This window comes from Cryptotermes secundus, unplaced genomic scaffold (assembly GCF_002891405.2).
Source record: "Cryptotermes secundus unplaced genomic scaffold, Csec_1.0 scaffold508, whole genome shotgun sequence".
NCBI lineage: Eukaryota > Metazoa > Arthropoda > Insecta > Blattodea > Kalotermitidae > Cryptotermes > Cryptotermes secundus.
The window spans coordinates 927,851-953,393 of NW_019733326.1; the positions used below are offsets into that span (position 1 = coordinate 927,851).

At 38.8% G+C, this 25,543-nt stretch overlaps 1 protein-coding gene across 2 annotated transcripts in view; it reads left to right on the top strand.

Annotated features, from left to right (window-relative positions):
* Positions 1-25,282, top strand: part of LOC111868005 (serine/threonine-protein kinase PLK4) — a 54,934-nt gene extending 29,652 nt beyond the window's left edge. For both annotated transcript variants that reach the window (XM_023858326.2, XM_023858327.2), the window contains exons 11-15: positions 2,279-2,394; positions 7,935-8,071; positions 15,859-16,032; positions 19,171-19,347; positions 21,979-25,282. In XM_023858326.2, the coding sequence (XP_023714094.1) occupies positions 2,279-2,394; positions 7,935-8,071; positions 15,859-16,032; positions 19,171-19,347; positions 21,979-22,224 (850 nt within the window). In that variant the 3' untranslated portion in view covers positions 22,225-25,282. The remainder of the gene's footprint in view (positions 1-2,278; positions 2,395-7,934; positions 8,072-15,858; positions 16,033-19,170; positions 19,348-21,978) is intronic.
* The last annotated feature ends 261 nt before the right edge of the window (positions 25,283-25,543 follow it).

The window sequence follows — 25,543 nt, forward strand, 5'->3', positions numbered from 1 at the left end:
TGATATAGCAGTTGTTGCTTGCTATCCTGAAATGACTAAGAGTGAAATGCTTTTGAAAACTGCTCTCATGGGAAAATTATGGTCTTCTGGGATATAGTGTCATGTAGTGCGGTAGATAGGTACCCAGATTTAGGAAGGTCCTGCTGCCTTCTTGATGATGGCAGAAATGTTGGTAACATTCTACCAGACTATATGACACTACATCCCGAAAGAAAGTAATTTTAATATTCACCGCTGTGAGAAATTCAATTCTCATGTGCTGTAATTGAATTCTAGCGATTTCATGTTGTGGTGGTAAGAAGATGAAAACCATTGATTCAGTATATGAGTTGTTGGAACCAAATTAGGAATAATAGATTTGCATATTTGTATAATCATAAGAAATTTGTTTGCTAAAGATTGAAGTGGTAAGGATATAAAATTTTTGGTGGTAGAGAAACCTATCTCAATATGTTCAAGTCTAGGATTTCACTAACTGAAGATGCATTTATTTGACACATGACAAAATGAAAAGTTTCTTAGATTTATATATAAAATCTGTATCTCTTGCCAATTTGTTCATACATGTAATAAAATGGTTGAAATTCTCATGTTTATCTGTGATCCATTTCAATTCAATGGAGAACAGGAGCAGTAAGATAAAAATATAGAAATGTGGCTGCGAACATCTGTTTAATTACAAGGAGTTTATGTTTATGTCCATAATGAAATTGTTAGTCATAATTATTTGAAGTAAGTAACTAGTCGTCATCCAGAACTACTGCAGAGATTAGCCCAACAGGATTGTTATAATTACAGTACTGATCAACCCATGTTATTTAACCCCTTGCAGCTGCATTTTACTTCCAGNAGACATGGTATGGCATTTGAAGAGCTGCTCTGATGCATATTGTCACGATTTTATGCAGTGACTATAGATGGGGTTTAGGTTGGTAATTGGATTTATTGCACACTTATATACACAACTCAGCTATAGTACCATTTGCTAATTCATGCACTCTGCAATTCACTACAGCATGTATGAAGTCTTCATTCTGAAGTACCTTCGCTGGCTCTTGCCTGGTAATGGCTTCCAATTCTGCCACTTCCTTCCTGGCTGGCAACTGTCTCATAACTAACTCCTGTGCTTCTAACTTCTGTCTCAAAACTCTCTCATAATTGCAGCTACCCATTGTTATATAGCCTCGGCATGGACCACACAGAAAACATCACTTCGAAGAGTTCTTCTATTGTTGCACGCTTGTCTGTTGTGGCCATTACCTGGTAACAGCCATTGTTTACAGAGTCATTACTTAGCAACAGCAGTTTTATAGCTATGTATTATGTTGTCGCCTAGCAACGGATCTACATGCCACAATATTCTTGGGGTCTGTGTTAATTGACAATGGGTTAAGGTCATCCTCATTTCTCTTCTAATTTGTTTGGAAGATTGTAATTACTCAGATGTTTTGGATTGAATATTCATAGTAAGGTGCTGTGTTGTACTCTACTATGGACTGCACATCTTGCACCCACAATCCAGTAATAATGTACAGTACTGAAAAAATACAAAATACATGTTTAAGAAGCTCTTCTGAATGAATATTTTCATAGGAAATTGATGACAGGCTACTGTTGGCAGATCCATCTCTCAACTGAATTAGTAGTACCTGCATATCATTATGTTTTTATTGCATAGAGAGAAGTCCACTTACAAGCTCATGTATTGGTATAGAAGTTTTATTTTTGGTCATTTCACGTGTAAACAGTAAGATTATTTTTTTAAACTGTAGTGAAAGTGCTAAGAGTAATTGTTTCTGCTGTATTCAGTGTATGTTGTTGTGATATTTGTTCCAGTTATTGGTAGAAAGTATGCTTTTTCATGTTTATGATGTTCAAGTATTCCAGTTTTCAGTACAGTTCCCATTTACAGTTATTCTCACCAGAACATACAAAACAGGCCAGTGTTTTAGACAGAAATAGGACAATGGATGATGTCCAGAAACATAATATTTTTATTAATGTACCATCATCACAAACTTTTAGATCTTATCCACTAAATATAGTTAGGCTTTCAAATTATATTTATGGTTTTAACTATTTTATGTTCAGTGAAGACTTCATTTAATGTACCTTGAATTAAAGCTTTCCTCATTTAATGTTTAATTTTAGTGATCCAGAATCAGTAATCTTAGTGTCAAATTTCCTTCTGTTACAATTTTCCTCTCTTAAATGTTCCAATCTACTCTCTCCCCAAAGAAAATTTAAATGAGGATTTCAGAATAATAATTCTTTTCAGGTTTGTTAATTTAGTGAAGGCGAAGACTCCCAAAGTCACCTTCTACAGTGATAAAGCAAAATGTTTGCTTATGGAGAATGACCCAGACCCAGATTTTGAAGCGTGTTTTTATGAAGGTAAGAAATTGTAAAATTAAATATATTTTTTAAGTAAAATTTTCATTCTTTATATGAAATGCACAGAATGAATGTAATGACTACTTTTATGTATGCCCATGTTTCATGTTCAGAAGTATGTAATTTATATCTGTGAAATCTGGCATTGAGGTTTTGCTCTGAAAGTTGTCAGATGACTTTCATGAAGATCCATATCTGCCAAACATAGCAGCATCTCACTTGAAGTTGTGATCAAACTTGTAATAATAAAATTATAGTCTTCCGGAAATTGATGCTACAAAAACAGACTTTAAATTAAGCTGAAACTGTACTTGCAGCCAGAGGGAACACGTCTTAGGTTCAACTGTTCATACCATATATCGCATGCAGAAAATTTCCTCTAAACTCAGTCAAATTTGGCTTGAGTTACTTTGGGCTTACAAACTGCAGTGCTTACCTTGGAGCAAGAGCACAGTGACCGTCTTCACATTCAAGGATCATTCATTCAGCATCTTGGCAATAAACGACCACTGATCTCTGTTGCCACTTGGTCACTGATAACCAGCCCTCTGTCTGAAGCATCCTACATCTGCAATCCACATCCCAGACATTTGGCTGTCACGTGATCTACCCATGCCTTGAAATGATCCTGCTGAACAAGCATTTATAACTGTGCTGTCTCTCCCATGTTTAAACAACTGTGTAATAAAATTAAAAATTATTTTCTACACAATTATTTCCTTTTAAACTTTGATACATACCTAAGAAAGTGCTCATCATCACATCCTCAGTGACTGTAATCTGAACACCAACTTCTCTTACCCCATGTGGTCCCACCAGGTGCGATAATTTTTGTAAAAACTCATGTCACCCATTTCTTAACTAACTAATCAATAGTAATTGCCAGAATCCATTCTGATTGATTCCACCATAGGTCTGCAATTGAAAATTAAAAATGCCAGACTGGGGCTGTGAGAGCCTCATCTCTTTCATCAGATGTCTCGAAAGGTAGTCGTCAGGCATCAGTTTGTATGTTACGTAAAATAATTAACTTCATGAAGTAGAGTTCTTGAGAAATTAAGAATTGCTTAGCTGATCGAGAAGTTGCCAATTTTTTATTATACCCTAAGGTTCATTTGGACGGATTCCTTGGATAAACGACCTAAGCTAAAGGAAATGGATATGAGATTTGACACTTGGAATGTTCGAAGTTTGTATAGGTTCACTCAGGCCAGTGGCAGAAGAAATCTTAAAATATAAGTTAGATTTAGCAGGAGTACAGGAGGTCAGCTGGGATGAAGGTGGCATCACACCAGCAGGAGACTATACATTTTTCTGTGGAAAGGGGAATGAAAATCATGAATTAGGTACAGGTTTTTTTGTACATAAGAGAATCGTATCAGCAGTTAAGAGGGTAGTATTTGTTAGTGATAGGATATCATGTATAATACTAACAGATTGCTGGTGTGATATCATTGTTATGAATGTTCACGCCCCAACATAAGATAAAATTTATGACCTAAAGGACAGATTCTTTGAAGAACTAGAACATGTATTTGATAAATTTCTGAAGTACCCTATGAAAATTTTGTTAGGAGATTTCAGTGCCAAAGTAGGGAGGGAAGACCTTTTCAAACCAACGATTGGGAACGAGAGTTTGCATGAAATTAATAATGATAATAGAGTTAGAGTAGTAAACTTTGCCACATCGAAAAATCTTACTGTCAAAAGTACAATGTTCCCACATCGTAACATCCATAAATTTACTTGGACATCTCCTGATGGGAAGATACACAATTAAATAGATCAATTTTAATAGATAGGAAATGGCACTCAAGTATACTTGATGTCTGATCATTCAGGGCAGCAGATTGTGATACTGACCACTACCAGGTGGTGGCAAAGGTTAGGGAAAGACTGGCAGTGAGCAAACAAACAACACACAGAGTTCATATTGAGAGGTTCAATCTCAAAAAATTAAATGAGGTAGAGGGTAAAGAGCAGTATCGTGTTGAAATCTCAAATAGGTTCGCGGCTTTGGAAAACTTGGAAACTGAGGTGGATGTTAATAAAACTTGGGAAACTATTAGAAAGAATATAAAAATATCTGCCAAAGAGAGTCTAGGTTATTATGAACCGAAGAAGCATAAGCCATGTTATGATATTGATGTTTCACCATAATGTCACTGCACTGACCCCTTGTTCCATCTTGCACTGAAATAACTTTCTCTGCACTGTTTGCACCTGTCTGCACAACTCAACAATTTGACTCAGGCTGGCAAACCTGTGGCTAGCAGCCACTGTTTCATGCATATAATATATCTAGGATGGTTATGTACTGCATAACTGAATGCCTTTCTGGAAGAGCCGTGAAGAATGGGGGAGGTCTCAGTACTTTAGTGAACGAGGAGGGGGGGCACACAGGCGCCATGCAACCTCTCTTTGCACTCAGTTCATGTGGCAATATTCATATAATCTGCTTTACTAATAAACTAGTAACTCAATGTCTGAAAGGTGTGTGATTCCTGTGTTGATATTTCATGTTATACAGCTGTACAGTCTGTACCTATGTGTAAGTGAAGGATTTTTACACCAGTGTTTCTCAGCCAGCAGGACTGCTGGGTGGGGTATGAGGTTAAAAATAATGATGAATTCAGTCACACAAAACTGAGTTACACAATATTGTTCCTATATTGTAAGCACTATAATTGTATATCTGCTAATAGAACTACATTGTCTTTACACAGTTACAATAATAAAATATGTTGTGACATAATGCCTGAAAGGCACAATAACAAGGCCAGAAGAGAAGGCCGTTGCTAGGAATGAATGAATGAATGAATGTATATATAAGGGGTGGGCCTTCTCGGCCCTTGCACCGCGACCTACAGTGATCTATTGTGCTTCCCCTTTTGATTATCCCCTCAGCAATCCCACGCTTCTAATGAAGCTTAGGATTTTGTACGTGGGGTTGTTGAAATAGTCGCTTCGTTCCATAAAGTATTGACCCAAGTGACGTAATCTTAAATAAGCTAAGGCCTCACATTCACACAGGATATGTGTCTTCTTGACACCTCTCACAAGTGGAACTATCACTCAGTCCCAGTTTGAAGAGGTGTCCTTTAAGGTGACAGTGTCCTGTAAGTAGTCCCACCACCCATCGTAGCTGGTTCCTGTTTAACTTCAACAGTTCTTTCACTCTTTTAGCAGAGGGTCCTCATATGAGTCCCTTTGCTTTACTGAGTCCAGTATTTCTTGTGTTTCATATTTGTTCAGTCCCTGATTGCCTGTCTAGCAACTCCTATAGAGATGCCACAGGCTGGTTCAGGTCCTGTGAACGGATGTTCAGCTCCAGTCTTGGCCAATTGACCTGCTGTTTCATTTCCAGCAATACCCTCATGCCCTGGCACCCATATCAATTGTACCCTGTTATGTTTGGCCAGTTCCAGGAGAGTTTGGTGGCAATACCAGACCAGTTTTGAGTTGATCTGGTGTTTGTTAAGTGCTTTAAATGCAGCTTGGCTGTCAGATAGAATGTAGATTTTCCTATTTCTGTAGTTCCTATCTAAATTCTCCATAATACATGCCTTAATGGCATATACTTCTGCCTGGAATACTGTCGTGTACTGCCCAAGGCTGAAACTAAGTTTCTGCCTCATGCCATAGCAGTACACACCAGCTCCAGTGCCTTTATTTATCTTGGAACCATCCGTATACCAGATCAGTCCCCCTTTTCTATCGGGCCGAAACCCGTCTTCCTGTTCACTCCTGTCAGGAAATCTGACTGTGAAGGGGTTTTCATATACATGTCTCAGTATCATTTTGTCAGACCCCATTTGTAATATGGGTTCTTTTTTCAAGTCCTGAGTTATGTATGCATGTCCGAAACTATCGGATCTAGGTTTCCATTGATCACTGTATTGGAGACGGTAGATTCCTGCCCTGGCCTCTGCCTCCAACTGTAGATGCAGTGGGGGGAGTCGAAGGAGTATCTCCAGTGCAGCTGTTGGTGATGTTCAAATTTCTCCTGTGATACCCAAACAAGCCCACCCCTGCAGTTTGCTAAGTTCTGCCTTGCTTGTCTTGAGTTTAACTCTGGGCCACCATACTGTGGTGCCGTATGTAATTGTGGGTCTTACACTCGCAGTGTATATCCAATGCACAGTGTGCGGCTGCAGTCGTTGCTAGGAAATGGCATGGCAAACACATCTCTACAACAACAGATGCACCTGCAACAGTAGAAGAATTGCAGGAGACAATGGTTTTTGTGCATTCCATGCCGAGGCTGTATAATGAGACCAAACAGTACCAGTCTCATGACTCCCAGAACTGTGAGACAGTAAAATATGTCCATGAGCACTGCAGGGCTCAGAATGAAGAATTACTGTGCTGGCGAGGGCCAACAGCAATTTACCCAGCCAATTGTTAGTGTGTTGTGAGTCAGCATTCTCAGTTTGTAGTTGGGCACGAATATGGAAGCAGAGTAATCTCCACTGTTAGAAGCCACTACCAAGCAATGACCAGTGAAGACAGAAGAAACTGAGAAGACTTAGCGTGTGCTATAGCGATTTGTAGAGTGTGTTGATTAGTGAGAGTGTTATTGTGATTTGTAGTTCCTAGTCATAAGCATTCAATAAGTTCAGTGATCATTCTAGTCTAGTCACTAATGTGTGACAGTATCATAAAAGCTGTTATGAAGATTGTGTGGCACTGTATGGGCAGGTACAGAGTTATCAGTGTTTGAAGCAACCAGCTCCTCCCCCCCCCCCCATCCATAGGATAGGGAGAGAACCTCAGATCTCAGAAAAATGAATAGTCTTCAGATTTTTAGAATCTTCTGTCACTGATTAATACTATAGTGAAATGGGTCATAATTGTGAAACTACAGTTCTGGGAAAAAGAGAAGCTCTGCTTTTAATAAGGTGACAATATGATTGGTGGGATGCAAGATGCAAATGTTGAGAATCAGTGGCCTACACAATATATTTTATTATTAAAACTTGTCATTCAATGGCTGGGATCTGAGCCAAACATACATAGTGTTTCATATGTCTAAAACTCTGTTCACTTGTTTTTAACCCTTTGGCTGCCAAGCCTTGTCATAGAACTGCCTGCTGAAAGTGCCAAGGCTGCTTTGGGGTGAGTGCTGTTGCACAGAAAAAGCTTCGATACTCTGTCATAGGATACCATCAAGTGAGCACAGATGTATACAGTATGAAAGTGCTCTGTTCCCCTAGATTTTTTTATTTTAGAAAAATATTGTATACACAAAAAAGGCCTAAGCAATGCCCATCCAGCCTTCTGTTCCCCTAGACATCAGTATATAACACGTGGTGCCATATGTTGTCAGAAGTGCTGTAATGAGTAATTAACATTAAGGAGAGCTCTTCATCTGTGGCAGTTTTAATACAGATATGCTTAGCCAATCTCATCAGTTTGTGGCATGCAAAGGATTAAGTGTGATTTTATTACAGGTAGTAAATGCAGTGTTTTGTTGCATTCAACAGTTACATAGTTTTAAAAAATAATATTGCTAATTGGTTTTATTTTATCTTGTTCAGGTGGCAAAATTACTAAAGTAAGCGGTGAATGCATTAAAATTATTGACAGCAGTGGACATAGTACAACGCTGAAGGATGAAACATGTGAACATTCACTGTCGTCATCTGCGAGACTGTTGTGGGATCACTTTCGGCAGGTAACATTCATTCCATTTATAGTTCAAGTTCCTACCCACTGTACAATTTGTCAGTCAGCTCCCCCATTTCAGGTTCCTGCTATATGTTACTGTCTTTGCTGCTGTGATTGGACATTGTCCTTTAGAGGTGCTGTGCCCAAATTGCTGTACAGGCATCTGGTCATTTAAGATTATGTTTTGACAAAACACTGATCACAGGTGACTGAGCCAGTGGAAGAAACTATTGAATAAGATGTCGGGATATGTTGATCGCAGCTATGTTCATGTGCAGTGCAGTATAACCAAGATACGACTTTGGTAACAGATTTGATTGACACATTGCCAGGCAACGGCTCCACAAACATGGTCCAACACAGAACAGTAGAACAGGAGGGTTATATGCAACCCATTTCCAAACAACAACTTGGTAAACACACTTCTGTGCAAGTGGAGTGATGTCACCTCAACAATGGGTAGCTGTCATGTGACATGTTTTCTGTAGGCAGCAGCCAGCATGCCAATGGACTGGTGAGATAACGGACATGTGTCATGTATTTTCTATGCCTGATCTGTGCCGAGGAGTTATGAAAATATTCAGCGCTACAGTGCAGTTGACAGAACTAGACTGGAAAGTTGAAGTCAACCATGTTATGTGTCTAGTGGAAGAATTGGAAGTAGACCTGTGAAGACTTTATGTGTGCTGTAGTACAGTGATATCTGGAGTGTGTGTGATTCAGTGAGACTTTTACAATTCGTGTGTAAAATCTGTTGACAGAAAATGGATAATGAAAACATTGTCAAGGCTTAGCCATAGTTGAGATCTGTTGCCTAGCAACAACTAGTGCAAGTAGATATAGAAGACTTTATTTATGTGTTATCATTACAGTAATCCTTAGAGTGTTATAATTAATTGTAGTTATGACCTGTAAGTGGTCAATCCAATTACCAATCTGAACCCTGTCTATAGTCGCTGATACATGTGACAGTACTTTTTAACCACATCTTGTACAGTGGATTGATGAGATTTTTCCTAAAAGAAGGCAAGGAATTTTAGGCATAACTCAAAATGCATAATTTTTCTACTCCTGAAACTTTTCATCAATATTATTCATAGTTTCATATGTGTTATTAGTGTTGTAATACACACTAACCTTGGATATTACATTTAGCATAAAAGATCAGGAAAATAAGTTTTGAGACTCATTTTTAATTTTTTACTGGGTGCTCTGGCTGTGCTGTTACTTGGAGTGTTAGGTGATGCAACAAGACAGCTCACATGAACAATTTGGATAAGCTACATTCAGCATTTGTTGAACAGTAGCTCGTTAGATTACTGTGTGTCATCAGCTTTGTCCAGATGTGGAAATGGAGCATACAGTGAAACAAAGAGTGAATATGAAATTTTGTGTTAAACTGTAGAAATCACCAACTGGCCAAACACCAGTCCATGGATTGGAGATTGAAGAGTCCCCTAGGCAAAAAGGAGCCACAAATGTCAGAGTCCAAGATCAAAATAATGTTGATCTGTTTTTTTGACATCGGGGGTATCATCCACTTCAAATTTGTATCTGAAGGGACCACTGTTAATTGAACATTTTACTTGTAGGTTATGGTAAGGCTTATTGATGATGTGAGGCACATGCAAGGAGAGTTGTGGGGAGATCACTCATTGATTTTTCACCATGACAACACAATGGCACATTTTTCGCTTCAAGTGTTGCAGTTTTTAGCAGAAAAGGCATCTCTGCCACAGATCATCCACTGTTTTCCGTATTCCATATTGAGGGGGTGGGTTTCCCCCATGCACTTAGACCGGTTACTGGTCCATTGTGCGTCCCCCTTTTAATTTCTACTGTCCATACCCTACCGGTACTGGTGCTTACTATCAGCCCCTTTCTGCCAGCGAGGTTCCAACCTCTTACTGGCAGTGGTATCTAATAGTTAGTCCCTGTCTGTCAGCGAGGTCATCCCTCCTCTGGCATGGGTTCCTAGTCCCTTTCTGCCAGCAAGGTTTCTACCCTCTGCTTGGCAGTGGTATCCAATACTTAGTCCCTTTCTGTCAGAGAGGTCTCCCCTCCTCTGGCAGTGGTACCTGATACTTCACCCATCTACCGGAGGAATTGGAAACTACTTGGGCAGGAAACTTGGCCTAATTTTGCTTAGAGGTCTCCTAGAGACATGAGGTTCTTTTACGTGCCGTAAATCTATGACACGGGACCCACGGCTTAAAGTCCCTCCCGGAGGACTTGTTCCCTGAATTTTTCCGCCCTTAAAAATTCCATGACCTCCGCCGGGTTTTTGAACCAGCGTACCACGAGTCATGAGGTGGGAACGTTACCTCTAGACTACGGAGGCCACTGTCATCCACTGTACTTTCCTGACATGGCTCCAGCTGACTTCTGGCTGTTCGCAAAATTCAGTACACTGCTGAAAGGAAAGCATTTCACAGACATTGAGGACATTAAATCATCTGTGAAAAAATCTTGACGGACATTTCTGTTCAGGATTTTGAAAACTGTTTTGAACAATGGTCGAAGTGCTGGGAGCATTGTAATGAACTGGATGGAGTTTACTTTAAAAAATCCTAGGTTACTAATATCTGCAACTTTTAAATTAAATTTTTAAAAAATTAGTCTCAAAATTTGTTTTTCTACTTGGTTGTATAGATCTAACAATAACATGTAATTTAGTTTTTGGCTCAAGAAGCTGAGCTTGTGACCAGATGGTCATTGAATCAAATCCTACCCAGATCAGAACCATTTTGATTGCTTACAGTTGTAAATATATTACATACAAATTATTGGGCTTGCAGTCTTATGGTATGTGATGCTGTGTAGCATGATACGAGGGTTATTTTAAAGTAAGAACAATTTTGTTATAAACAAGAGAAAACTTTATTCATCCAAATAATTTTAACATCACTACTAGATACAACATATGTTTATTTTTTTACTTAGTCCCCATTGCAATTCAGGCACAAGTTTGACGATTCCCTCATCATAGAAGGTGGCTGCCAGCCCATGTAACCAAGTCATAATTGCTTTTTTTCACTTCTTCATCAGTTGCTATCTGTTTGCTGCCCAAAAACTCTTTTCATTTTTGGGAAAAGATGCACGTCGGAAGGTGCCAGGTCAGATTTTCCCAACCTGATTTATTCAACAACTTTGTTGTTGTTTCTGCGGTGTGTGGTCATGCATTGTCATGAAGCAGACACACTCCACTAGACTAGTGTGTAGGCCCTTTTGGTGATTTTGGATAGCACACCATAGTCTCGTCAATGTTGGGCATTAAACAAATGACACCACTTCATTCATGACACCTTCCCCATACACTTTGACACATTTGTGATGGATTTTGGCAGGGTGAATGTTTCTCGTGTTAAAATATTGCATCACTGAGCGCATCTAACAGTTGGCGGGGTTAGCGATTCACACGGTTCTTTATAAAGCACTGTGACACAGCAACCAATTCACTCCATGGCTTGGCAAACACTGGGGACATGGCAGAGGGTCTTACGACAGCTCTGAACCTTCAAAAACCTCTGGTCAGTGACTTACATGTGCAGGGTGCACAAACAGTTCTTTAAAATTTGGTACCTATTTGCCGCACCACATGTGACCCATTCCACAAGACCATTATCTTAGTGTTTACTGCCCTGATAACTAAAGATGTCATTTAACACTTTGCGGACCAGCGATTTAAATATTTAAATCACCCTGGGGACCGGCATTTTTATACCTACTACCCTAACTTGTGCACTGTTCACTTTAAAAGTTAATATAAAATCTCCTAATTAATTTTATGAACTAAAATTTTTGAAGAACATTTACCAATGCTCCTGGAAGTTCTTGAGAGTGTGATATTTCTGGAAACATTCCCCTTTGTGAAGTGGCATTACACACTTGCAAATGTAGACAGTCATAGTCCTTTTTTTGCGAACTGCGCAAACACGGCATTGCCTAGAAGGATGATTCCCCTTGGAATGTTCACTCTTCACAATTTTCACGAGGGTATATTTCCGCATATCACCCGAGAGTTGCCCAAGGGTGTCCACATGAGGCCTGCGTGAGGAGGGAGTTGATGGGCTAGGTCGCATTAAGTCTGTCTGACCCTGGTTCTGCTGCCACCATCTGGTCTGTAGCCCAAGCCTATGCCACATTCATCAGAAATGCTTCGTATTTCAATTTCGAATCAGGGCTTAGATTTTTGTAAACCAAAAGTGAATTGAAAATGGCACAATTTATAAGCCACAAGGCAACTTTCACTTTTATTATCTGTGGCCACAATTCTTTGTTGGCCCCTGTCACTTCCACTGTCTGAGTCACTAATCACTACTCCTCCACAAGGCACGTCAGATAGCTCATCGGAAAACAAGTCAGAGAGATCGTTTTGCCTTCAGCCACTTTTGTCCTTGAAACATATTCCCCTCTCCTAACTTCCTGCCTGGTACATAAAGAGCTGGAAGGAGCAAAGTTTATTTTCTTTTGGAGTAGGGATCCTAGCCAGCCAGGTCAAGTTACTGAATACCTAGCATACATTCCGAAGATTTATTACGCAGTATTCATTGCAGTTGCATGGTGCCGAGCAAGGTATAGTGTGTTACAACCTAACGTGTCCTAAAATCCTGATATCATGCGACCGGTCCACCATGTTTAAAAGCGAAAAGCATGATATCATGTGTCCGGTCTGCAAAGTGTTAAATTATTGTCTACTTATTGCCTGTTATTTAATTCTAAACTCTGACTGTAGTAAGAACAGGTTGGTCTAATGGTAGTTCTCTATACTTGTATTCAATTTGAATCTTGGTAAGGACACTGGCTGTCCTGACCGAGGTGTTTCAAGGTTTTCCTCAGCCCCTTAAAACAATTACTGGTGCAGTAGGCTCCAATTGTTTTCTTCCAGTTCACAATTCATATTCATCCCACCACTTGACACTGGTCTAAGCACTGACAGTATGATAAAATAACATACAGACCAATTTACTATGCTAAATTTGGCAACTGTAACCTCACTGGTTCATGCTGTTGCCTGTTCATAATTATTTAATAATAAACACTATTTGATATATCATTTATAGGCTGTTTTGTAATCTATAGGATTTTATGAAGAAAGTCGTCTTCTGGGTTTAGGCGCCATGTATTCTTCGTTTTGGCCAAAACGAAGAATACACGGCGTCTAAACCCAGAAGACGACTTTCTTCATAGTCATCGCCATGAAAACCTCAAAACTTATATAGGATTTTATGTTCTCACAGCTGTGGTTATGAAGAGTTCTTGCTTCTGGGATATAACGCTGTGTAGTCTGTTAGAAGTCAACTGATGTTTCAGAGGAACATGTCGTTTCCATATGCAGGATCAAAGGGTAAGCCATGAAAGAAGGCGGAACCTTTAGGACAAATAAGATACTAGGGAATTTCTTGTGTAGCTTAGAAACTATCAGCTTCTAAAGAACCCTGCTTAATGGAGTTAGTTAAATTTCAATTGAAGAGACTTGTTTGAAGGCCTAGATGTAGATGGAAGAACGTTATCAAAATGGATCTTCAAAGAGATAAGGTGGGAGAATGTGGATTGGATTTATTGGGCCAAGGATGTGGTTGAGTGGTGAGCTATGGCTTTCTCACTTGGCTTATTCTTTGAGCCTGAAGATGGAGGTGTCATGTTCCTCCTGAACATCAGGTAACTTTCAACAGACTACATGGCATTATATCACGGAAGATAGAATTGTGGTTTATAATCTGTTGCTGTGTGAGGAATTGCAAGCGTCATGTACCCTATCTACTGTGTACAGCCAATATGGGGGTGTGTGGTAGTGTAGTTGGTTGAGTGAGGCAATATGCTACAAGCTGGAAGGTCGCGGGTTTGAGTCCTGATGAGGTGATTTTTTTCAATTTACCTAATCCTTCCAGCTGCACTATGGCCTTTGGGTTGACTCTGCCTCTAAACAGAAACGAGCACCAGGAATCTTCCTGGGTGGTTAAAGGGTGGCCGGCACATAAGACTGGCAACCTTACCGCCATCTGTGAACTGATTATCTAGAATATGTGGGAGCGTCAACTTCTCACAACCCTGTGGGCCTTCACGGCTGGTTACAAGGATAACTTTACATTTTTTTATAGCTGATTCTAATGCCACATGTAAGTGGAGTTCACTTGCATACACATTTAGTTGGAGTGGGGTGACACTAATTCCCTCAGTATTGCAGTTTCAGATGGGCCTATTGTACCTTCCCATAAGACAAATCAGTATTGAGCACTGGTAGAATAGTAATTGGCAAGGAGAAAGCCTGAACCAGTGCCACTTTGTCTAGCACAAATCCTGCATTGGCTATGCTGGGATTGAACCTGCACTTCTGTGGTTAGAAGGTAGAGGTAAAGGTGAAGTTGTCCTTGTGCTTAACTAATTAACCACCATGTTATGAAGACATATTGGAGAGTAGCTGTATAGATCCACTTATTTTTTACCTCAGCACTAGTTGGAGGTGAATGGTCAGCTTTACCCCCCAGCAAAATATCCCCCAATACCCATTGGACAGGAGGCTGGTTGGGCCCCAGAACCTGTCTGGATGATGTGGAGATGAAGAAAATCTTGCCCTTACTGGTGCTTCAACCCCTTGGCTGTCCAGCCCTTAGCCAGTCACCATACAGACTGATATGATATGGCTATACTGGAAACTCTGGAAATTTCTCTCACATAATGTACTTAAATGAAAAGGATACAAGCTTATATGAATATCTGAATATTTTATGTTTACTTTTTGCCCCTCTAGGGTCTGCCTTAGTTATTTTACATGTTTAATCATGAGAACTAGAAGTTAACTGCTGTGATCAGCATTCAGCATGGTTTTCACACAGTAATCATGAAAGCAAGTCATTACTTCAGCCTGCATAACAAATAAAGCAAACCCTTGTTTAGCACATGTTTACTGAACACATATTTGCCCACAAGTAATTATTTGTCAGATGAAGAAGATCTGAATATACATGGTCTTTGAGACGTGCTGTAGTACTGTACATGCCAACACTCACTTCCTTATTGTCACCTAATGCTTCCCACATTCCCACATCATCCTTCTAAGTTATGCCATCATTGCATTAAGTTTGTGCAGTTGTTTTTGATTAAGTGTGCTGATTGGTTTGCTGCTTTTTTTCAATGACTGTACCTTTAGGCTGTAGTATGTCACCAGAACTTAAAACATTGCAAAGTGGTAGTACAGTGAAGATAAGTTAGAAGACTGTGCCATTAGCAGGAAAAACGGAGCTTCTGGATAAGTTGCATGGGAATGAGTCTACCTTCCACATCATCTCTTTAGTTGTTAATGGCAGATTATGCAGCAATGTTCACATATTCCATTTAATCCATATTGAATGATTGATTGTTAAGGGGTGGGCCATACTGGCCCTTATACTGTAACCATCTTCAGTCTGTTGTGTATCTCCCTTTTTAGATAGCCCCATAACAACCCCCCACTTCATATGAAATGTGTTGCTTTACTTTATGGAACATTTAATGATGAGATCTGAAGTTAACCTAGAGCCTCACATTCATACAGGACATTTTTCATGTTTTTTTTTGCCACCTTTCAAAAGTGGGGTTATTCACATTTAACTTTTATGGGTATTAAATGTATTGAACACAGATTAATCAGATGTGTGCTTGAGGAATCAAACCTCTGTGCTGGCCAAGTGATCACCATATTGTACCTTGAAGGCATTCACCAGACATTTGTTCCATTTGGTTCCTATATGCCACTTGGCCTCTAAGTTAGAAACTGTAACATAGCTTCATACAATTATTTATTGTAAATTACAGTGCTACCACCATTGCAAGCTGCTGGAGTGTCATTTGACACAGATATCTAACAAGGTGGCAGTCAAAGGAGCAAACTACTTTCCTATAATAGTGGGAAAGCGACCTTCTGTATTTGGAGGAAAGGAGAACGTGGCCAGCATCAAAGCTGAAAAACAAATGTCACATATTCCAGTGGTAAGGCTTCTTCATAATTATCACATTATGTCTTTTTTTCTTTCTTTTTATTATGTTTTGCAGTTTGGTCTTTTAATTATATCTGTATTTAACTCTTGCTATTTACTATTTTTTATTCATATTTGACACAGTAGACTGAACTCTGTTCTTGGAGGATTGCTTTGAAATTTTATCAATTGTAATGGATTTAGAAACGCTTTCTTTCAAGAAATATCTCATCCATGAGCTCCTTACTTATGAGATCTGAACATAAAATTCTGGGAGTGAATTTATTGTAGTAAACATATTACTGTCATGAATTTTGGGGGAGGGGTGATACATGACTGTTGATGGGTTATTAATTGGATGAATTGGATTTATAGACACCTTGTACACTCAACTCATAACTACAAGTAATACAGCGCAGTTGCTGATCAACACACTTTACAAATTGTTAGTACACGCTAAGTCTTCTCAGTCTTCCTAGTCATAACCTGGCAGTGGATTTATCACAGTCTCACTGTCACTGCAGCACACTATGAAGTCTTCTTTGCACAGCCTACTTACTTTCCTGCCATTTCTCCTTAATTATTCTGCCAACTGCCAACACTGGAGACTCAATTTTATCTCTTGGCTGCTTGAGATCTTCTTTATATAGCCTCAGGGCAGATCCCACAGAAAATACTGCTGTTCTATTATTTTGTGCATTCGCTTCCGCGGGAATGTGTTTGCTGAGCCATTGCCTAGCAAAGCACTGTTCCAGCTTTCAGGCATCATTTCACAATATATTACTGGGATATTAAACATTATGTTGGTAGTACAGCATACTGCCAGTGAAGGGGAAAAGATTCATGAATAATTGAAAAATCAGATAACACAAGTTTAAGGGGTGGTCAGGAGACCATGGTGACTGTTGGATGTAGAAATTTGGAACTATACACATATCATCCATTGTGTTCAGTTATCTTTCAAACTGTCAAAATCTATAGGAATAGTATGTGTAACATGAAATATGTGTTTCATTTTTCTCTGTATCGTTCATTGGAAGCATTTTTCTCTCTGATAAGTTTTTTACAGATTACACGCAGATATGTACAGGAACATGCATAGGTCTTCATATAAAGTAAACAAAATTGTCTGGTCAAAATGAAAATTGAAATTGCATGACATCTCTTCATAAGACACAGAATTACTGGGTTTTTGGACTTTCTCCATCGTCCAGTATTCTAGAAAATAGAAAACACGACATTTTTGGAAACTGGATCTATTTCTGCCCTCAGGTGAGAGGGGGAGACACCTACTCTGTTGGCCCCCATTAACTGGACCAATGATTGAGATTAGTTCTTTCTGATGGGTCCAACTGAGTAGGTGTCCAGTGGTCCAGTGACTGAGATTAGCTCTTTTCCCTACCCTCACCTGAGGATGGAAACAGATTCAGTTTCAGTGTCTGAAACGTTGCGTGTTTTGGTTTCTAGAATACCGGACAATGGACAAAGTTCAATAACCCAGTATATCTGTGTGTTGTACACCATCGTCAGAACCCTTTAGAACAAACTCTTCATAAGATTCTCCAACATGAAAATCCATTTGATGGTTCTGTAGTTGTTTCATACAGACAGGTTGAGTAAACCTAACATGTGCTCTGCAGCGGGTTGCAGGTGCACATAAAAGGCTCATGGGTAAGTGATATATCAGATAACCCACACATGGATAATTGGAAGTATACTGTAGTTGAAGAAAGCAGTCTTCTGGGATTTGGCACCGTGTATATGTGGTGTTAACCGACGCTTCGGAGGAACGTATCGCCCCCATCTTCAGGGTAGAAGAAAAAGTATAAGAAATCTGCAAGCGACAACACCGTGAGAAACGGTAAAGCAGACAAGACTGCTTTCTTCATAGTCACCGCCGTGAAAGCCTCAAATCTTATATACTGTAGTTACTGATTTTATGCCCTGGCGAGAGGTAGCCCATTGAACCTCAATTTTTAAATAAACTGAAAATCCTCTCAGGCTGGAATTATTTCAGGAAAAATCAACATGTAAATAAAAAAAATAATATTTCACTGCCACAGAGATGTACCTCTGCTTTTGATATTGCTGAAGTGTGTTACTGAGCCACTCTGAGAGTTAACCAGAAATTGAATGTCACCACCATCTCAAGAATAATTACAGATAACTGAAAAGATGGAGTTTAGATTGACAAGCTGTTTTTATTTTCTCATATTCATAACATGAGAAAGGATTGTGTTGGTCTCAAACTTTTGACACATTTACTCATTTACAGCACCCCTAAATACAAAAAGTGCCTTCTCTCTCTCTGTCAGTCTCTCTAGCTTCTGATGTTATCCTGTGGCAATTAATAATGGGGTCTTTTTTCTGGAATGTCCTGTTTACAGGTCTGATTGGTCTGTACTGAGTTCTGTCTACCTCTCCTGTGTCCCACAGATCTGAGTGACCCCTTCTGTGTAACTAACCTGTATAACGTAACCACAACCTCACCCTACTCTGATGATGGAAACAGCATGTTTCCTTTTGTTTATATATTTTAGCTGTTTAACCCTTTCACTGCTGAGTAAATAAAGTCTGGCATAAACCCCTCTGCTGAATTAATATTCTAATGCTCATTTGTGAAAATAAATGGAAATCAACTAGAAATTTGTATAGTACACGCACACTAAATCTTGCTTTACGTGATAATGGTTTTGAGATGCATTTTTGCTCTCCCTCAGATGACCAAGGTCAGGTGACGTGTGGTGTAAGATATTCCTGCTGCTAGATACAGTAGTTTCTAAATTCCCTTACAGGTGGCAAACACAGCAAGAGGTCCATCTAGTGGTTCATGATGTTCACAGTAGTTGGAAGCATATGCCTGGCAAGTTTGAATGCATTCAGAAAGTTAGTTTGGATGATATCTGTTTATAAGACTTGCACCCATAAAAATACAGGCAGAGCAAGAACGCTATGTTGATCTATGGTGCTCAGCAAAATGTAGGTTATTATAAGTTACAGTGATGATGTCACACAAGACTATACACTGCCACAACCCAGAAGACCTCAGCATGAACAGGCTCTTCTGTGGAAAGCTCAGAACTTATGAAATTGATTATATTTCATAAGTTCACATTTGTCTGAATAATACTTGTGTGATTTCTCATTTCAGATGTCCTCATGTGATGTGTCAGTAGTGAGCACCATTCCCACCAAGCACTGTGGAAGTGCAGTACAGCATGGACAGAACATAACTCCTTCCAGTAGAGGTGCTTCCCCGTCATCTTCTCACCTTCAGTCGCTGAAAACAATTAAAGCTTTTGTGCCAGGAGTAGGCATGGCTGTGCAGGTAAGTATGCAAAATATCCGTGTTCCATTATCTTAAGTTCAAAAGTTTGTGATGATGGTACATTAGTACAAATATTATATTTCTGAATATTGTCCATCGCCTTGTTTTTATCCAAAATACAGCGTTTTGAAGACTGGATTCTGTCTTCGTCTTCAGGTAAAACCTACTCAGTTTGGTCCAATCGATAGAGCTAGTCTCTAGTCTCCAGAGTTAGAGACTAGCTCTATCGATTGGGCCAAAATGAGTAGTAATTCCCTGTCATCACATATTTAGATTTGTATTTGGGTGAAGTAATGAGGCACTACAGCTAGGCATGTTAACTTTGTATGGAGATCAAATATAAACTTGTATGTAGGAAGAATGCTCACATAAAAGAGGATTGGCGTAATTCGCGTGTTTGAGTGCGACATAGGATGAATTCTGAAAAGTTTTATTATTTAGAATTCATCGACATATATGACGAATACAGATTTTAGTCATTTTAGAATGAAGACATCATGGCATGCAGTACAATAGTTTAACGTGCATAAAGACACCTGAGGATGGCACATTAGTGCTGAAACATGTAGTGTGGAAGTGAAGAATAAGGTGAAAAAGTGTATACACTGTAAGACGGTTAGCATAAACCATGGACATGAATCAGTGTAACAGGACGCTAATATATAACAATACTCAAAAAAATTGCCAGCCTTTTGTGAAATCTGAATGTTCATTACCACATTTGCAAGTGCCTGGCACTGGTCCCTGTGATAAGCCAAATGAACCTTCTACCATGTTTATAAATTCTGCTGGCTTGAGTATATGGCTGGAAGCATCATTAATTCTTCCCTGAACTTTCTATATAATTTGCAAGTTTTTCGTAGCTTACAGTGTTTAACATAATTAATTTTATCATAGGGAATTTTTCGCCATGTCTTTATGTTGTGACCTGGTGTATGACACTGTTTTGTAGTTTGGTACATGGATACCAACATTTCAGAGAAACATGCTCCATCTTCAGCAAATTGGAAACATGAAGGGAGTTTATTCCTCCAGAATAATTGTGCCTAATGCAAGACTGTACAGTGCAATATGAATCTGAATCACTGCTTTCAATACCTTGAATCTTATAAAAATCCATTTCTTGGTTGGAATAAGCTTGTACTGTAATGAAAAACCTGCTCTGGTTACTGTAAGTTACCTGGTATAGCTTGAACTACATTAGGCCACTCTGGTGGTATGCCTTCACACAGTTTAGATAGAGATGGATGACATCCTCCCAGTCGACTTCCTTCATTGATACAAGCCTGATGTGCCTCTGTGCTTTTCAGATAAATATGTTACCTTAATTTATACTTATAATTAATTTTGATTATGGCTACCATGAAGGGCAGTCTGACTGTAAGGAAAGAAGAGAAAGTAAAGCATTATTTAATACAAGACATCTGCAGTGTCTGTGTTTACATTAAAAACCGTGTAATTGTAACAGATTTGTACAGGAATGTAGTGATGAACTTGCTTCTCCCTTATCCCCACTACCACATTCTCCACCCCTCTGATGCAGGTAGCAGCAATGTTCTAGCTGTATCAAACAAGTAATATGAGGGAGAGTCAGTAAATAGGTCATGTGGATATAAAATGCGAAACATGTGATATTTGAACCTGGGAAAAACGTTCATTTCCCAACATATCCTCCAACAACACTGATACACTTGTTCCAACACTTTACTATTGCGTCAAAACTCACAGCACAGAAGTTTTTTGACTGTTGTCTGAGCCACTTCCACACCTCCATTTCAACCTGTTTGTCATCAGCAAAACATTTGCCACCAAGATGGTTTTTTTTTAGCAGACCAAACAGATGGAAGTCACTAGGGTCCACCATAAACAGGGTTCATTTTTTATGAATATCCTCTGCAGTGAGTCCTTTTGCCTGCAAGAAATGTGCAACAGAATGCTGTTCTCCGGCAACACACTCCTCAAGCACAGTCGCCATGTTGACAATTGAATCCATCCTCTGAATATGTTCATGTGCATCTGCTACCTAGGCTGTCACGAAGCTGGATTGCGCTGCTACCTCGTGATACACATAGAAAACCTACACCTGTTTTACTTCCATTTGTGACCTGTTTACTGACTTTGCCTCATCCATAGAGACTGGTATCCGTATATTCGTAGCTCTGGTTTCAGTGATGTTTGTCTTCTGGTACTAAAGAAATACTGAGAAGTAAACAGTCCCCATGTACACACACATATCCCATATATTTTCTTGGATACCACAGTTTAGATTTCATAAAATAGAAGACATTCCAAACTGTGTACATTATATTTTATGCAGGCCAGCAGCAATGTTGAAACAAATGAATCCGATTCAGAAGGATTGTGAGATGATTATTTATGTGACATCAGTTTTAATCACCATAATGCAGTTTTGTGAGATCATGACCCCATGAAGTAATACATAAATTTATCCATATTTCGCTCTCTGCCAGTCTGCAGAAAGTGCAGTTCTGCTCACTGTTATGGACAAGGTCTCTGTCAGGCTGTACAGTGACAGAAGGAACCTAAATGGCTTTACAAACTGTGACCCCCCCCCCATAATTTGAGAACCCATATCGTAGTGTATACATCATGTTAATTACTTTGTCATAGCTTCCGTCTGGAGAGGTGCAGGTTCATCACAACGATGGCTCCGTTGTCACCATCAATTGCACAAGTAGTGCAGTTGAACTTGAGAGGCCCGGTGGACAGATAAAGCAGTATGGTGAGAAGGATGTGCTTCCAGATGATCTTAAAATGAAATTAATGCAGATCCCCAAAGTAATGCGGTATCTCATGAAAACAGACGGGAAGATCAAGTCTCCAGTCTTGACATCCAAGACCAATGTAATCAGATGAAGAGCTAAATGTGCTTTATTAGTAAGGTGTGTAATGTATTTTAGAGTAAGGAAATCTTCTTCATGTCACTTCTGCTTTGTATCATACTAAATACTGTATTCTTAAGACTGAAACATAGTTATTGGAAAATAAATACTTTCCAAATATGTAAAACTGACCATGAGGAAAGAACATGACTATTCAAATGTGTGCATGTGCGTGTGCGTGTGTGTGTAGTGTGTGTGTGTGGGGGGGGGCTACGGATTGTTAGGCTGTAATCATTATCTTTACGTTTATCGAGCTTAATTGAGCCATGACTTCAGGTGTTTAGTTGGGAATGAATGCAGTCTAAGTTAATATGATTGTAATAAACATATATTTTTAAGATTAGAAAGAAAGGAATATTTGCTTGTTTACAAGGGCTTGGAGGCACTGTTGGATGTTTCATTTCTTTCTGTGGACTACAGCCTTCTTATTGAGAAACTGTATCATTCAGACAATCAGTTTTCCTTACTGCGATCGAAGTGCTACTCATGACGCTCTGTAACAAAATCATTGGTTCCAGCTAGACCCAGTATAATTCTATAGGGTTCCATCTTCTTGTGGTAATGTACAAATAAAATGGTACCTCTAGCAACTTAATCTTGTTTATTACGTATTTTGACCAACTTGGCTATGATTAACACTGCAGGCACTGGTAATCATAAGCAATTGAGTGTCTGCAACCATGCAGCTGTTTGCAAGTATATTTCAGTTTGATTTCAGTTTTTTTAACCTCATTTCATGACCATAATTTATTTTATCAGCTTAGCTAATCATAAAACTATCTAATTACACATATAAACTCTCTACTTGTGAAATGAGGCAGCTAGACAGTGTCTAATTTACAGAATATTACAGTTTTTTAATGCATCGTTTATTGAATTATGAATTAATAACAGAATAGTTCAGCATTACATGTATCTCTTACGATTATGATCCTGTAACAAGTCATGTGGAATACACTATGAACATAAACTATTAAATGTGGGAAAATTCTCTTGTAATTAGAAGTCTAGCACTGTAACAGGTGTTTACAAATGCTTTGAGAATATGAGAAACATCACATGACACAGTTCTGTCTTCAGACACTGTTTTAATGTTTGTCATAAAGGTTGTGGAAAGGGTCTTACACATGTCTTGGTTGTCCAAGTCTAGCATCTCAGAAAACCAAGCAACTATCAGGGTCACAGTGTGCAGTGTGTGTTGCACACATGTTGTGGACATAATGTAATGAAGTAACATTATCATCGCAGATATGTAAAATGTCACATTAATTCATATGTGGAATTTGTGTATGTTACACAATGCTTAAAGGAAAGGGAAGGAAGTGGAATGGTTTATGTACAGTTCTGGACAACAATACACACCCAAAAAAAAAGTGTTAACTCCTATGTATGGAATCTGTGGAAAAAAGTTTCATACCTCAAATTAATTTTTTGACTTGCATTCTGATTTTGCCCACCCTTTTCTGTGTTGTCATTTGTAGGGCCAGTGCTACATCATGGGCCAACCAATCAGCTGCCTGGGGCAGCAAATTCTACAGAATTTGTGTGTGTTCAATGGGAGTTAATTTTTCCCAATTATTTGTTTACATTGTGACCATGCATTGTTAGTAAACTAAACATGTTATGCAGCAGTGTAAATAAAACTGTTCTAAGAATTCCAGCACCAGTGACAATTCTTATCACATTTTGAAACTCCTAATCATTGCGATGAAGTTTAGGGAAAGGTCAGGGTGCAATGGAATTTCTTTTTACCTGGAGTGGCACTGAGGCTTGTGCTGGCCCTGGTCACTTTGTGTGGTAGCTTCTTGCCCTGATATCCTGTTGTTCTATTGCAAGATATACTGATGTTATGTTGGTAACTTGTGTAAGTTGTTCTCTGTTCTCATTATTATTGTGGAATCATTAGAAATCTGTTGTGATACTAGTGGTGTGTTTTTACACAGCAGCACACGATGATGATAAGGGAACAAAAGATCACTTCTTTGTAATAATAACCTAATTATTAAGTTTAGAGTCTAAAGGGTTCTGATGATGGTGTATGACACTCAAAATTACTGGGGTTTTGGACTTTGTACATCATCTGGTATTCTAACAACTATAGAACACAATGTTTCAGAAACTGGACCAGTGAATGATATTAGCTCTTTATAATGGAACCAACAGAGTAGGTTTCTCTCCCCTGACCTGAGGATGGAAGCAGATCTAGTTTTTGGAATACCAGATGATGTGCAAAGTATGAAAACCCAGTACTCTTGAGTAATTATTAAGTTTAATTTGATTTATAAGTTTTTTTTTTCCCTTTGACCCCTTGTCCATTCAACTTTGGCCCGGTTTTTTGTCAAGTATACCATTTTTAAATGATATCTTACCATGTTTTGCTATGTTATAAGATGCAGGGCCATTTTAATTTTACTGCATTCTACTAGGACATGCAAAGGGTGAAATAATTATAAAATATTAATTTTGTACATTATTAAAACATTCCTTGCCATGGCATTAGGAGTAGTTCAGTCCCCATCAGCCAGCAATTTTACCAAGTCTTTCGAATTTTTAAAATAAATTTGCAAGAGATTTTTATACCTTATATGCTATCAACCAGTATGGTGTTAGAACCCCACAGAGCATGCAAGCCAAGCATATGTAGCCTTCACTAAAGTGGCCATTCAAAAATGCACATAAGAAATGTTGAAGGTAAGGAGAGCATTAGTAATCCAGATCTCCATTATGGAGAATGGAATGGCTAACCTGGTCATGCAGGGGACCAGTGGAAAATGTGTTAATGCTTGAACTGTTTTAGTGCAATATTTATAACCATTAAAATTTTCAAATAAGGGTTATGAAAAGAGAGAATAATGGTAAACAATAACATAAACAATTATCAATCACTTGGTGTAATAGCAATTTGCTGACATTCTCTCAACCCCTTGTGATACTTCCATTTTGAGCTTCTCATTGCAAACTTGCTGTAAAGTGCACTTTTTCTGTACTAATAACAGACTTGCTCTGTACTTAAAATAAAATTGTACGAATTACCATTTGTACTCTAAACTTATATTTTCCATGTCACATATAGAAAACCATCAAACCATAAAATAAGAATATACTGAAATCTCATTATTATTGCTCCATTTATAGTATTTTCATGTGTTTGTGACTAGACATGGGGTTTGGATTGGTAATTGGATTTATTGAACTCTTTTTAACTCATAACTACAAGTAACTGTAACAGTTGCATGGATCTACACACTATACAAATCACTACTCCAAACATTAAAGCTTCTTTGTCTTCACTA